At 52.4% G+C, this 12,940-nt stretch overlaps 1 protein-coding gene across 4 annotated transcripts; it reads left to right on the forward strand.

Annotated features, from left to right (window-relative positions):
• Window positions 1-1,001: 1,001 nt before the first annotated feature.
• On the forward strand, window positions 1,002-12,695 carry ACKR3 (atypical chemokine receptor 3). Of its 4 annotated transcripts, none has more exons than XM_021678958.1 (3): window positions 1,007-1,074; window positions 6,519-6,633; window positions 10,760-12,695. In XM_021678958.1, the coding sequence occupies exons 2-3, from the start codon at window positions 6,612-6,614 to the stop codon at window positions 11,872-11,874; spliced, it is 1,137 nt and encodes a 378-aa protein (XP_021534633.1). In that variant the 5' UTR covers window positions 1,007-1,074; window positions 6,519-6,611; the 3' UTR covers window positions 11,875-12,695. The 4 variants fall into 4 exon arrangements, with proteins under 4 accessions (XP_021534635.1, XP_021534633.1, XP_021534634.1 ...); XM_021678959.1 differs by lacking the exon at window positions 1,007-1,074 and adding an exon at window positions 1,102-1,207; XM_021678960.1 differs by lacking the exon at window positions 6,519-6,633 and having other exon boundaries at window positions 1,002-1,074.
• Window positions 12,696-12,940: the final 245 nt, after the last annotated feature.

The raw sequence follows: 12,940 nt of genomic DNA on the forward strand, positions 1-12,940 counted from the left end.
AGCGTTGCACGTTACTCTAGGGGAAAAAGCTCAGTGAGCACGGGTTTTAAAAGTGAAAGTTTAGGTCGCCCTTTTATGGTCGATTTTTCTAGATAGGGCGTTGGAGGTGACTATGGTATGGAACACATTCTTAGGCTGAATTGTCCCACGGACAGAACTTTAGCTATACACTTCTTGATAAGAATGTAGATTTCAGTAATAATAGTACTTAATCATAATAAAGCATTTGCTAAACCCACCTCAAAAAAAGACTATCAAAAGACATTTTATTATACCCCTAATGTGTGCCTGGCACTGGGTAGGCATTTCAGAACACCATCTTGTTTAGATTTTCAAGGACTTTGGACCCGAAATCCTTTACAAATAAAAGTATTCAAATAAAATCTTAAAATCTATTTCTAAAGCCCTTTCCCCCACTCTTGGGGTATTTAAAATGGTGCCGATTAACTGCTCATACCAAAACTGTTACTTCTGTTTTGGAGGAATTAACAAAGAAAACCCAGGCCAAATAAATCAACACCGAAGTTCAGAAGGTCAGAGCAATTTGTCTTGGGAACAAAGTCTTCCCTTTGAGCTAAGAGGCATTCAAAGGAACTCTTGGTGGTAATGGGATTATTAAAGATATACCTGAGACCAGATAAATATTTGATGATTTCGCAAAGCACTAGGGTTTCTCTGCAGTTTTTCTTCTGCTGACACATGTTCCCCCATGGGGTCCGGACCTTGTGGCTTCATTAGACTTTGCAAGTCAAGGGCGGCTGGGGTTTCCCGAGAGTGCGTTGTGGGGTGCAGGGCTGCGCGGGAAAAGACAGACCCGGGTTTACGAGAGGGGTGTGCGCGTGTGTGTGCGCGCGCGTGTGTGTGTGTGCGCCTGCACGTGTGTGTGGGGAGGGGGGCGCGGGCCGGGAGCGAGGGAGATGCGGGTTACAGAGCTGCCACCTAGAGGCGCCTTCCTGCAGTGTATATAACGCAGGTCCGCCGCCGGAGAGCTCAGTCCTGCAAACTGCTCAGCCCCGAGGCGGTGAGCGCTGCCAAAGCCGCGCAGGAAGCCCTGAGCCCGAGCCCAGCCCCGAGGTAAGGAAACTGCTCTCCGCAGCCCTGCCTGGGAAAGAAGGGGAGGACGGCGGGCAGGGTTTCTGCTCTTCAGCTAAGCGGTCTTTTTCAAAGGACTCTTTGAATCGCTGGGATGGTTGCTGAGAGTCTGCAGGTCTGGTTTCTGAAAAGCACGGGCTGCATGCTGCGTGGCTGCCTTGCAAAAAGCCTGTCCGCTAACTTGGGGGCTCACCTTTCTGCTGCAGAAAGTAAAAAGGGCAGGTTTCCTTGAGTCACTCGTGGAAGGGACGCTCCGTGTGTGTGTTGGCTTTAGGAATCTGGTGTTTATTTGTTGCTGTGGGCGTTTAAGCTCGGGTAAGTGGAGAACTTAGCAAGAATGCAGACTGGCCATTCTGCTTGCTCAGAGTTGGCATAGGGAACAGCCTGGCAACACTGCTAACCCTTTTGACTGGTAGATCAGTCGGCAAATAGAGGGACTTGCCAGTAAATATGTAACTGCAGAAGATGTGCACTTTATTAAGGGGCATCCTTAAGTGAAGCACTAAACTGCGCTGTGAATCTTTGTGATTCCAGAATGTATTTGAATTCGGGGCTTTGGGGGATTACCAGCTCCTGTAAGCCCAGAAGCTGTAAGAATGAATGTTAAATCAGCTCTGTCTCCGTGACTTTGATTGCATCCTTGCTAATCTAATTTGAGTATTTATTGTGCTCTTAGAAGGTAAGTCCAACTTCAGTTAGAAAAAAAAAGGCACACACACAAGTCTAGGATTTTGTAATTTAAATATACCCTTCAGGTAAAGCATGACTTTTGTTCAATATTGTTAGCATGCATGAAGATTGAAGGGGTGACTGACAGAGCTTTGGACTGAGGTCAGGGATGGGTGGTTAGCCAAGACTTGTAACTTGCAGGGAGAATGAGAAGTTGTAAAAGTCAGACTAGCTGTCTCCCTCCCTCCCTCCCTCCCTCCCTCCCTCCTTCTTTTCTGTCTCTCTTTTTTCCTTTCTCTCTTCTCTTCTCTCTCTTTCTCTCCATTCACTTGCTCACAACAGGATCATTAGGTTTTCCAAAAGTGGAAGAGGGCCCCCTGACATGGTTTATAGCTCTTTGAAGGTATTTGGTGCTCTGACATCCCCTGAAACTTCATTCTGCAAAGTTTCAATGTGGTAACTTTTTCTTTTCTTTTTAAGCTCAGATGCTGCCTTTGTGTCCTTTTATTTATTCCAGGAAAATGTGGAGATCAAATAGGCTTGCCTAGAAAAGAAAGTGGAGGCTGCTGGGGTCTGTGCTTAACTTTTTATAGATTTTAAATGGATAAACTGCCTGTCCTTCTTCCATCAGCTCAGGAGCTTCCCCAGATGCAAAGCCTTTCTTTAAAGCAAAGTTGCGCAGGGGAGCTCTAGCTTGGAAACAATTTGCTCTTTTTCCCCAGGTCTCTGCCATAAACACTTGAATGTGTGCACAACTGCTGAGCTGGATGCCACAGCCTCCCGGGGATGGGGGGTGGGGGTGGGGGGTGCAGGGCGGGGTGCGGAAGAGCAAAAGAAAATTGAGAAATGCCTGTATTTTGCTGCCTGTTTTTAAAAGGGGTCATGCATTGCAATCATAGTTTTAAAAAAGTTCCAGAGAGTATAGTCGAGGCAGGCTGCCGGGGCTTAACTGAGTCAGGATTTGGGAGGTGAGTTTTTCCCTTATTAACAGCAAGTCCTGGGAGAATTGAGAAGGTATTATGGTTTCTAATCAGACCCAGAACAGGCAGAGTATAGGCTTTCTGGATGAAAAAAAAAATCCAAACAAAAAAACCTACTTAATCAGGAACAGTGGCTTTTTGTGCGATCATCTAGGCAGAGGGGCTCCTGTTTTCAGGGAGGCGTTGAGGGAGTGGCTGAAGTTACTCAGACCTGAGACTGGCCGACCGTCACTCTAGAAACCCTAAGAGTAAACCGAGGAGGAGAAAAACCTTCAAGATCAGGACTTTAGATTTTTCTCAGTGGTTTTTGCCGGGCACAAATGGAATTTGGAACGAAAAAGTACAGGGTTTGAACTTCGTTTTACTTTTAGGAACAAGAACGGTTTTAGAACGCCTTTCTAGTTGAGTTCCACGCACTCAGGTAGAGTTTAGAAAGAAACCCAAGGCTGGCTCATGTCAAGTGTTTTTCAAGTCCAGAAAATTATAGCCCTGGGGCACACATTTCCTATTAAAGTAAAAACAAACAAGCAAGAAAAAAAAAAAAAAAAGAGAGAGGGGGAGAGAAAAAAAGAAAAGGGAAAAAAAGGGGATTATCTGATTTTGAATACTTGATGGTTTTCTGCAGGGAATATTTGATGTTTTTTTAACCTAAGGATCTACTAATTTAGAATTGAAAAAAAAAAAGTAGGTGCTTTCCTTGTTAAAGTAATGAGGGGATTGCATATTTTTATGGTGAACATTTTGCTGAGCCACAGGTAGGTCTGGGAGCTGACTCTGTTTTGTTCTAAGCGCTCGAAGAGTGGAGGGACTGAGTGACTCAGGTAGCTTCGGACTGTTGTTGGCTAAGGGACAGCGAAAGGACTGTGCGTCCGGATAGCCCGCGTCTTCGAATTTTCTTGTGGTAACAGATACCTTTGCGGGGATCATCACTGAATTTTATGAGAAGAGGCCAAGATGGAGTCGCCTTCTCCTGAGAACCCTATTGTGTCTGGCCCAGAGCCTGGCTGACCTCCCACTGCCTCATCCAGGTCCTGAGCTGGGTGGGAACGAGGGCTCTGGTTACACCCGGCCAACCCAGCCGGCAGCCTTTGTGACGTGGGTCTCTGGATCTGCCCTTCTGGGCACAACCCTGCTTCCCCATGGGCAGCTGAGCACAATAGACCAGATCGGGTTTCTGGATGTGGGGTTCGTTTTCTCCCCCAAATACCTAAAAGTGGGCGAGGATGCCCCACCCCGTGCCTTAACAGGAAGTCTTTTGAGGACCCCAGCAATAGGTGGCCTCTATCTGAATCGGGATAGGGAGTTTTTTTTTCTCTTTGACTCTATTATTTTTTTGAGTTTTCTAATGATTTAGACCAGTTCCTTACTTGTGTGAAATAAGTCGTAGTCAAGACAGCATTGTTTCTGTTTGCTTGGCACTGGGGGACAGACCATTCCCCAATCTGCGGTCAGCCCTAGCAGATGGCCGCAGGGAGTCTGCGGGGGCTGAAGCTTTTCTGGACTTCCCTGTAGATTTAATGCAGCATCGGTAAAAACAAAAACAAAAACAAAAAAATCCCCAAAAAACAAAAAACGCTGACCCCACTGATGTGCAATTGCCTGACGATTTTTTAGAGGTGGTGTGGGTTCTCCTCACCTGAACCGCATGCCAGCTAGCGTCGAAGGGGTGGGACTCTGGCAAGGAGGCCAGAGCATGGCTCCCCCTGGGTGAAGCCTCTGGAGAAGTTGGGGAAGTGCAGAGAGCTACTGTGAGCCACAAATAAGCGGGTCTCTTCTCCTGGCCTGGCCTGGGTCCGCAGGTGCGCGGCAGTGAGAGGCCGAACGAGGTGATCCAGTCTGAACAGCACAGAATTGCTCTGTGAAATTTCCTGCTGGGAGGACCCAGATCCCAAATTGCAGAAAGCCGATAAAAAATGTCGCCTGGGGGCAGAGGTCCTAAAGAGCCCGAGGGCCAGAGGGCCCCTCACTGTCCCAGCTGGTGCCCAGCCCCGGCCTGGCCGGGGTAATCTTACCTGCACCACCGGGGACTGGGTGGGAGCACCTTCCTCCAGCCTGTTTGCACCCTGTCCCCAGAGCACCCCACTGCCGGCCTTCGACGTGCCTTGTGACACCTGTGCCCCCAAGAACCATCTGCTGCAAGCCACACCCTTGCTCAAAATCTCTGTGGCTCCTGCATGGGCAGGCCCAGCCCGACTCCCCCACTGTCCGCACCCTTGCTTCTGACCCTGGTCGCCAGCCAGCTTTCCTTCATGGGGAGCTTGGGCTCAGCTAGATTCAGTGACCCTCCTCATGCCATATCATTGATCATCTCACCCCTCCATTTTTCCTAAACCACTGGCTTGGAAATCCCTCACCCTCCAGCTCTGGGGGCCACCCACCACCACCCTGCTGCCTTCTTGCCCTTCTTGTTTGGCGGGCGAGTTCTTGGGGGACGGGGCATGGTGATTCCGGTCTGTTAGGCCCAGAGCAGTGCCCTTTCACAGAGGAGGCTCCACAAACGTTTGGGGGCTTGAAACGGCTGATGTTCATCTCCGCTTGATGAGGGGTTCAGAAAAGCCTCTTGTGGACTCCTGTTCCCAGTGATGGCCTCAGACCCCTGGTCTTGGTGGAGCCTGATTTATCACTACTGACTTTTGACCGTGGATGCACCGAAAACCCGCCTCGTGCTGGGTGTGGTATCCGAGGCTGCGGGGCTTGGGCAGGAAGAACGTGGAGTGACACAGCATACAGATGTGTGGCCTGGGTGGGGGACGAGGCGGGAGAAACGGACGGTCAACTGGGATAGGAGCGGCTAAGGGGGTTGGTCAGGAAGAATCTTCCCGGTCTGCAGTGGGGATTTGCCAACACGCTGAAGGCCGTTTCGGGGAACAGCAACCAGGAGCCCGAACACGTGGCAGGCTCCACCGCGGAGGGACTGACTTTGGGCCAGAGAGAGGGCCTGTTTTCTGCAGGCCAACTGCCACCCCGTGCAGACCATCCTTGGGGACGTCTAATTCTGGCTTGACCGCCAGCTCCCTGGATGAGCTCAGGCCACCATTTGGAGGCAGCGACGTGCCCCGGGCCACTTGCCATAGTTCACTTGTTGCGGGGGATACTAGGTTCATGAATAAGGAGCCTGAGAAGTGGGAGGCACATCTCCCAGGAAAGTCCTCACATGGACCAGGAGGAACCTTCTGCCACTGGGGCTGGGGATGGTGGATGAGTCCCTTTGCAGACCCCAGGCCGGTGGGGAGGATGGGCCAGATGCTGGGTCCTCTGCAGGCCATAGGAAACTTCCCTTCCTGTCCCGGTGGAAGGGGGATGCTCCCTGCGTGCGGGTGTGGGACAAGGTCGAGGTCACGTGGCCGCTGTGGAGAGGAGAGTCAGAGAAAGCACGGGGAGTGCGAGGTAGAAGGGAGCGGACGGGGGCAAGTCCAGCTCTCTGCCCTCAGTCGGGTCTCTGGGCTCTAGGACAATGGAACTTGAACCGCTCATGTTCTGTGAAACATCCCTCCATCAGAATCTACCTAATTCTTGATGTCAAATTTCAAATCGTACAGAAGTTTACGGAGTAAAATCTACAAAGCCCCCTTTGTGCCCCCACCCTACCCTGGCCGCCCAAAGCTTTTATCCTTCCTGCTGGTCTTTTTTCTCTGCCTTCGTGCGCGTGTGTTTACACATAAAGCTGTGCGCACTTTTTGCTCTGGTTTTTACGTCCGTGTATTCAGGTGTGCTGCAACTTTCGTGCTTCACAAAAGCAGACCCCCTCTGTCTTCTCACAGCTCTATTGTATTTCAGGTGGTGGATACGCGCTCCTTCATCAAACCATTCCTCTCCCGATGGACATCTATGTTGTCTCCAGTTTTTTGCTAATGAAGAGTGCTTTAGTACATGCATGTACAGTTGGGGACACGTGAGTCTTTCGAGAGGAAAAATGTGTGAACTTGTAAAACCAAAAAGCTGTAGAAAATTCAAAGCCCTGTTTTTTTTTTTTCCTTTTGTCAGGACCCTTTACGCAGTTGCCTTACCACTTGGTTGTGAGGGGGTCTCATCCTCCCGCCCGCCCTGGGGGAGGCTCCAAGCCCTCAGGGAGGCAGGCAGTGTTCAGGTGTAACTCTGGAAGTTTTTCCCAAGCTCTGGCCCCGGGCTGGCGGCAATGGAGTTGCCGGTTTATCCCAGCAGAGAGTGGCTGGTCCCAGTGGGAAGAGTGGTCTCCTGCAGGTCCGGGTCAGACCACTGCTGCTTCCCGGCAGGCACAGACCAGCACACTGGCCCAGAGGCCTGACCGCTTAGACAGGAGCGCAGATCCTTCCCGAAGGACGCAGAATGCTGTCGGCTCTCTGTGTACCCGCTGAGGCGATCTGCTCTTGCAGGAAGGCAGCTGGGATTCTGGTGCGGGACACTCAGGGAGTTAAAGTGGCCCCTGTGGTCCATTAGGCGGCCCCCTCCCTCCACCGGGAGAGGAAGGGAGGTTTCCTATGGCCTGCTAGGAGCTTTGTCGCCAGGCCTTTGGAATCCAGGGGCCTGGGTAGACACTCCATAGTTCGCCATATTGGTGACTCTGAGGGTGTCACTTGAGGAAGATTCTTCTCTCCCATGGTGGCCACACACCGTCGCTGGGAAGGCATCGAGTGGACGTCCCTGCCCCAGCCCTCCTGGACACTCGCTCGGGCAGACGGGCCTTTGCTGCAGACCACATGGGACGTACGGTGCAGATTGTCTTTGTCAAATCATATTCTTTTCTGGAAGTGGCCCTGGATTGTTTCCAAAACCAAACACATATAAAATACCAAAAGGACAGGGCTGAGCTGTTGTGAGTCGTAGTTCCTTCCTTAGTCCCCCGTTTGGATTTGCAGGGAGTTTGAGGACTACAATTTGTTTCATTTCCTCTCTGTGCCTCCTTCCTTCTCTTGATCACTAAGGCCGTCCGCCCTGGGAGGGGGTCCCAGGGGGTCCCCCTGGGGGAGCGGGTGGTCAGGACACGGACCTCGGGCTTCAGCTCCTGGGCTGATGGGTGGTGGGAGATCAGTGACGGGGGGCCAGCTGGCTTTCACGCTCGAGCTAGGAGCCTCGAAGCCTCCGTTCTCTCCTTCAGCCCTGGCTGGAAGAGTCTCACTGTGCCCCCCGAAGGCAAGGGAGAGGACAGCTGAGGGGAGCCGTGCCCTGCGAGCAGGTAATGCTTCTGGCTCAGAGGACCGGTGATCGCTAAATCAGGTGCTCATTGCCCAGAGGGCAGAGGGGAAAACCACAGATGGGGCCCGAGCCCTCCCCCACCATGGCTGGAGCTCTGGGATTAGCGACGGTTGGCAGCCCCAGAGGGTGGATCCGGACACCTTGACCTGGTAATTTCCAAAAGGGCAGGGTGTGAGAGGCAGGTGACTTCTCATAGACCCCCATGCGTGCGTGGGTCTGGCTGTCCACACTGAGCAGTGCCCGGCGCCTGTCCGCTGAATCGTACTGGAGGCCCGAGCTCGCTCACTGACTCCTTGTGGTGAGCAAAGAGCTGGGGGTGCTTAGACCCAGTCAGGCTAACCAGGGCTGGGGCTCATTCCTTCCTTTTCGGCCTGTGGACGGTCCCGTGGACGGTCCCGTGGACGGCCCGGACCCCGGGCTCTGTGGCTGTGTGTGCCGAGGCCTTGCAGGGCTGCACCGGTGTGGACTGAGGAGGGAGCCCCGCCTGGCCCAGGCCCACCTCTGCCCAGCTTTGGGGCTGCGGCCTGCCCTCCAGCGAGCTCCTCCACTCTGCAGGGACTCCGGGGTCAGATGAGGTCATGAGGCGAAAGCACTTCATAAACTAGGCCATGCTGCAGGTGTGCTTCATTTTAAGGAAATGGGAGAAAAAAGGGGTCACCACATTAGAACCATGAAATCCCTGCTTTGTTCTCTTCTGGAATTGGGGGCTTCGAGGGATGGGAAGGGGAGGGTCAGCCCCGGGCAGGTTAGTGGCCAGGGGGAGGTGGAAATTGTAGCTTCAAAGCACGCCACCCCGAGGCCAGTCCAGTGGGTCAGGGAGCCCTGGCTCCTCCAAGTGTCCTCTGCTGCCCCGTGTGCCCACGTCCTTTGGGGGTCCTTAAGCTGCCTCTTAGGACGGGGCGGTCCAAAATCTCATAATGTGAGGAGTTTCTTTGTCCTAAACGTGATCGTGCTGAGTCTCCCCGGGTGCTTCCTCTGCTTGTGTGTCTGTCTGGTCTGGCCCAAGTTGGTGGTCACAGGGCGTGGGGATCCTCCTGGTGGGGTGCTCCGAGGACCACCAGCTTCCCGGCTCTGGGCCCTGCAGCTGGGAGGCCTGGGCTTCTCCCCTCAGCAGCGGGGACACGGGGACCTGCTTAGGTCACCGGGGACCTGCTTAGGTCACCGGGACAGGGACCGATGGCCACTTCAAACACGTGGAGAAGAACTGCCCAGAAGCCTGCAGGTGGTCTCCATTAACTAAGATTTAGGATTAGGTCACCTGCTGTGAGTTTTGAGGCTAAGGAGCCGGTTCTGGGAGGCAGCAGAATGTCTCACTCGTCAGGGATTCTGTTCTGAAGGTAAACCTATCAAACTGCCCGTCCCTGCTCTCCCCTGCATCTCCCTCCAGGCAGGGACATGTATTACTTAGGCAGTTAAGAGGTCGTTTCAAATGTGGAGCAAGAATTAAGGGGGGCTGTGCTTTTTGCCAAAGGGACGGGAGGGTGGGGGTGGAGATTTACAGAGCATCTGCTATGCGCTAGATTCTGGATTGGGCCCTTTGGTTCTTGGGTGCCTCTGTAAGATGGTGCTGGTGTCCTGAGAATACAGCTGAAGACAGGTTAGCGAGTCAAGTTAAACAGCAGTGAGGAAGGAATCAGGATTCCCACCCAGGAAGGTCTGGTCTCGGGATGGGTGCTTTTCCCAGCTATGTGTCCTCATACCGTTAGCGTAGGTGGACCAGGGTTGCCCATCCTCCTATGTGACCTGGGGTCCACTTTGGATGAACCTGGCACAGAAGCTTGACTTGGGATCAGTCATTACCTATGACCCGTGAGAAGGAAGGAAAACCACCTTTGCATGTGAGATCACTCCTAGTGGGGCGCCCTTGTTCCCAGGGTCACCCAGTGGGCTGCTGACCCAGGGCCGTCTCCTGCAGGGACTTCAGGGCCCTTGAGTGGATGGGGCCCCAGTAGAAGACAGCTCTCCTAGCTGGGGCATTTGGGGAGAAATGATCATTTCTTGGCACAAGTGGTACTTTGGAGTTGAATTCTCTGTGGATATTGGTGACAGTTCAGAGTGTTGGCCTCACGTTAGGTCAACAGGAAAGACAGTTGAGACGATTGCCTCCCCCTCCCCCAGAAGTGCAGCAGGTGGTGACTTTTATGCTTGGCACAAGTTGTAAGAAGGGGAACCTAGGCAGTGGCCCACAGCTCCAGACAGCTGGGTGGCTGCCCTTCGTTGAAAACCCCACGACAAACCCAGGGTCTGCAGGTTTGGGGTGCAATCAAGCTGCAGGGCGTTGCACACCTCTGGTCTTCATGAATGAGAACTGAAGGTGGCCCAGGACCCAGGTTTCCACACACATTTGGCAGGAAGATAAAATGCACTGAGTCCCATTTTTGGTGCACACGTGGGAGGGGATCTCAAGCACTCTCATTAAGACACCAGGGCAGGATACTTATCATATAGCAGTGCCAGGAACAAATGGACTCTGCCGTTCTTTGGGACATGGGGAAAATGGCTCCACTGTCCTCTGCTGGGATTGAGCGAGCCGTCAGCGTCGCTGTGGCTGTCAGACGTTTCTCGGGCCCCCGGACCATGCTGCTCTCACACTGTGGGCACAGCCAGGCTGGTGATGTCTGGAGAACACAGCAGTCCCTGTTTCTCGATTAGGCACCATGCGAACCTGGATGCCGGGCCCGTTTTATGTCATTGTGTGGAGCTCTGCTACGCTTTTCCTTTTCTCCTTTCTTTGGGAAGACACCGCCGAGCTTGCGGAGCGCCGGAAAAGCATCTTGACCGGCACTCCGGTGTTTCCTAACAAAGCCACTTTTCCGTTGCATCCTTTCTGTTTGATTTTTGCGCAGGCCGTCAGCTCGCTGCCCGCAGCGCCATGGATCTGCACCTCTTCGACTACTCGGAACCAGGGAACTTCTCCGACATCAGCTGGCCATGCAACGGCAGCGACTGCCTCGCCGTCGACACGGTGCTGTGTCCCAACATGCCCAACAAGAGCGTGCTCCTGTACACGCTGTCCTTCATTTATATCTTCATCTTCGTGACCGGCATGATCGCCAACTCCGTGGTGGTCTGGGTGAACATCCAGGCCAAGACCACCGGCTACGACACGCACTGCTACATCCTCAACCTGGCCATCGCCGACCTGTGGGTGGTGGTCACCATCCCCGTCTGGGTGGTCAGCCTCGTGCAGCATAACCAGTGGCCCATGGGAGAGCTCACGTGCAAGATCACCCACCTCATCTTCTCCATCAACCTGTTCGGCAGCATCTTCTTCCTCACATGCATGAGTGTGGACCGCTACCTCTCCATCGCCTACTTCGCCGGCACCTCGAGCCGCAGGAAGAAGGTGGTCCGCCGCGCCGTCTGCGTGCTGGTGTGGCTGCTGGCCTTCTGCGTGTCCCTGCCCGACACCTACTACCTGAAGACTGTCACGTCGGCGTCCAACAACGAGACCTACTGCCGCTCCTTCTACCCCGAGCACAGCGTCAAGGAGTGGCTCATCAGCATGGAGCTGATCTCTGTGGTCTTGGGCTTCGCCATCCCCTTTTGCATCATCGCCGTCTTTTACTGCCTGCTGGCCCGAGCCATCGCTGCATCCAGCGACCAGGAGAAGCAGAGCAGTCGCAAAATCATCTTCTCCTATGTGGTGGTCTTCCTTGTGTGCTGGCTCCCCTACCATGTGGTGGTGCTCCTGGACATCTTCTCCATCCTCCACTACATCCCCTTCACCTGCCAGCTGGAGAACTTCCTCTTCACGGCTCTGCACGTCACGCAGTGCCTGTCGCTGGTGCACTGCTGTGTCAACCCCGTGCTCTACAGCTTCATCAGTCGTAACTACAGGTACGAGCTGATGAAGGCCTTCATCTTTAAGTACTCGGCCAAGACAGGTCTCACCAAGCTCATCGATGCTTCCAGGGTGTCGGAAACAGAGTACTCCGCCTTGGAGCAGAACACCAAGTGACACGCCTTGCGGGGTCCCCGGGACAAGTCTGCTTGCTTTCTCCACGGCACTGGCTTGCGTCGTTCCCAAGAGTAAAGCAAGGTGGCTTCGGGGTTTGAGGCCGGAGTAGTGTGGAGAGGGGAGCGGGGGCCGCCGAGCACCCTTCCCCTCTTTCTCGGGCCGTGGTGGTGGGTCTCGTGCGAGGCCGTGTGTCCCAATGCGTCCACGGCCCGTCGTGTGTCCAAGCCCGCCGCGGGGTAGGCTAGCCTGCACTTCTGTACAATAGGACGTTCTGTGTTCCCTGGAGGTTTTATATGGTGATTTGTATTTAAATCTTAAGACTTTTATTTTCTCATTATCAGTGTACCTTATAAATGTATTTGAAAGTTTAAATATATTTTAAATATTGTATGGGAGCTAAGACGCTGACATATATTCAGAGTGTTGTAGTTTTAAAGCTAGTTTGATTTCAGTTTTGACTAAGGATGACATTAATTGTTAGCTGTTTTGAAATTTTATATATATATATATATATATATATATAAATCTATAAATCTATAAATCTATGCCAGGCCTGGCTGAAGTGTTTTATTTACTATAGTTTTGTATCTGTGTGGTGCTCTGTACTAGCATGGGATATGGAACAGGAATAACTCTGTAAAGCAGTTTGTGATATTCATAGTTTTGTAAAGTTACATTAAAAAGAAGCAAAATGGAGCAAAACTGTTCCAGGCTGCAATGCTGTGCACAAAATGAACAGTCTCGTTTCGGAGAGTCTCTCAATTTTGTAAGTTATTATTATTTTTTTTTTAAATAAAGATTTGTTTTTTCCTGAAAAGGCATCTGAGTGTCCATGTTAAAAAGCATGTTTGGCATTCGGGTGGCGTGCATGATAATAACAGTACAAATCTATACCGCATGTCAGTTTGACCTAATATGCTTAAGGAAAGAGCGCTACCATAAAGGCAAAACCCAAGGGGTTAACTTGGATGCAATGAGATAAGAGGAAAAACATTCGAGTGTATTGAGTGTTTTGGTTTTTTAAGAAAATGTCATGCAACGTATTTGCGGGAGAAGAGATGGCTGG

The sequence above is a fragment of the Neomonachus schauinslandi genome, chromosome 3 (assembly GCF_002201575.2).
Source record: "Neomonachus schauinslandi chromosome 3, ASM220157v2, whole genome shotgun sequence".
NCBI lineage: Eukaryota > Metazoa > Chordata > Mammalia > Carnivora > Phocidae > Neomonachus > Neomonachus schauinslandi.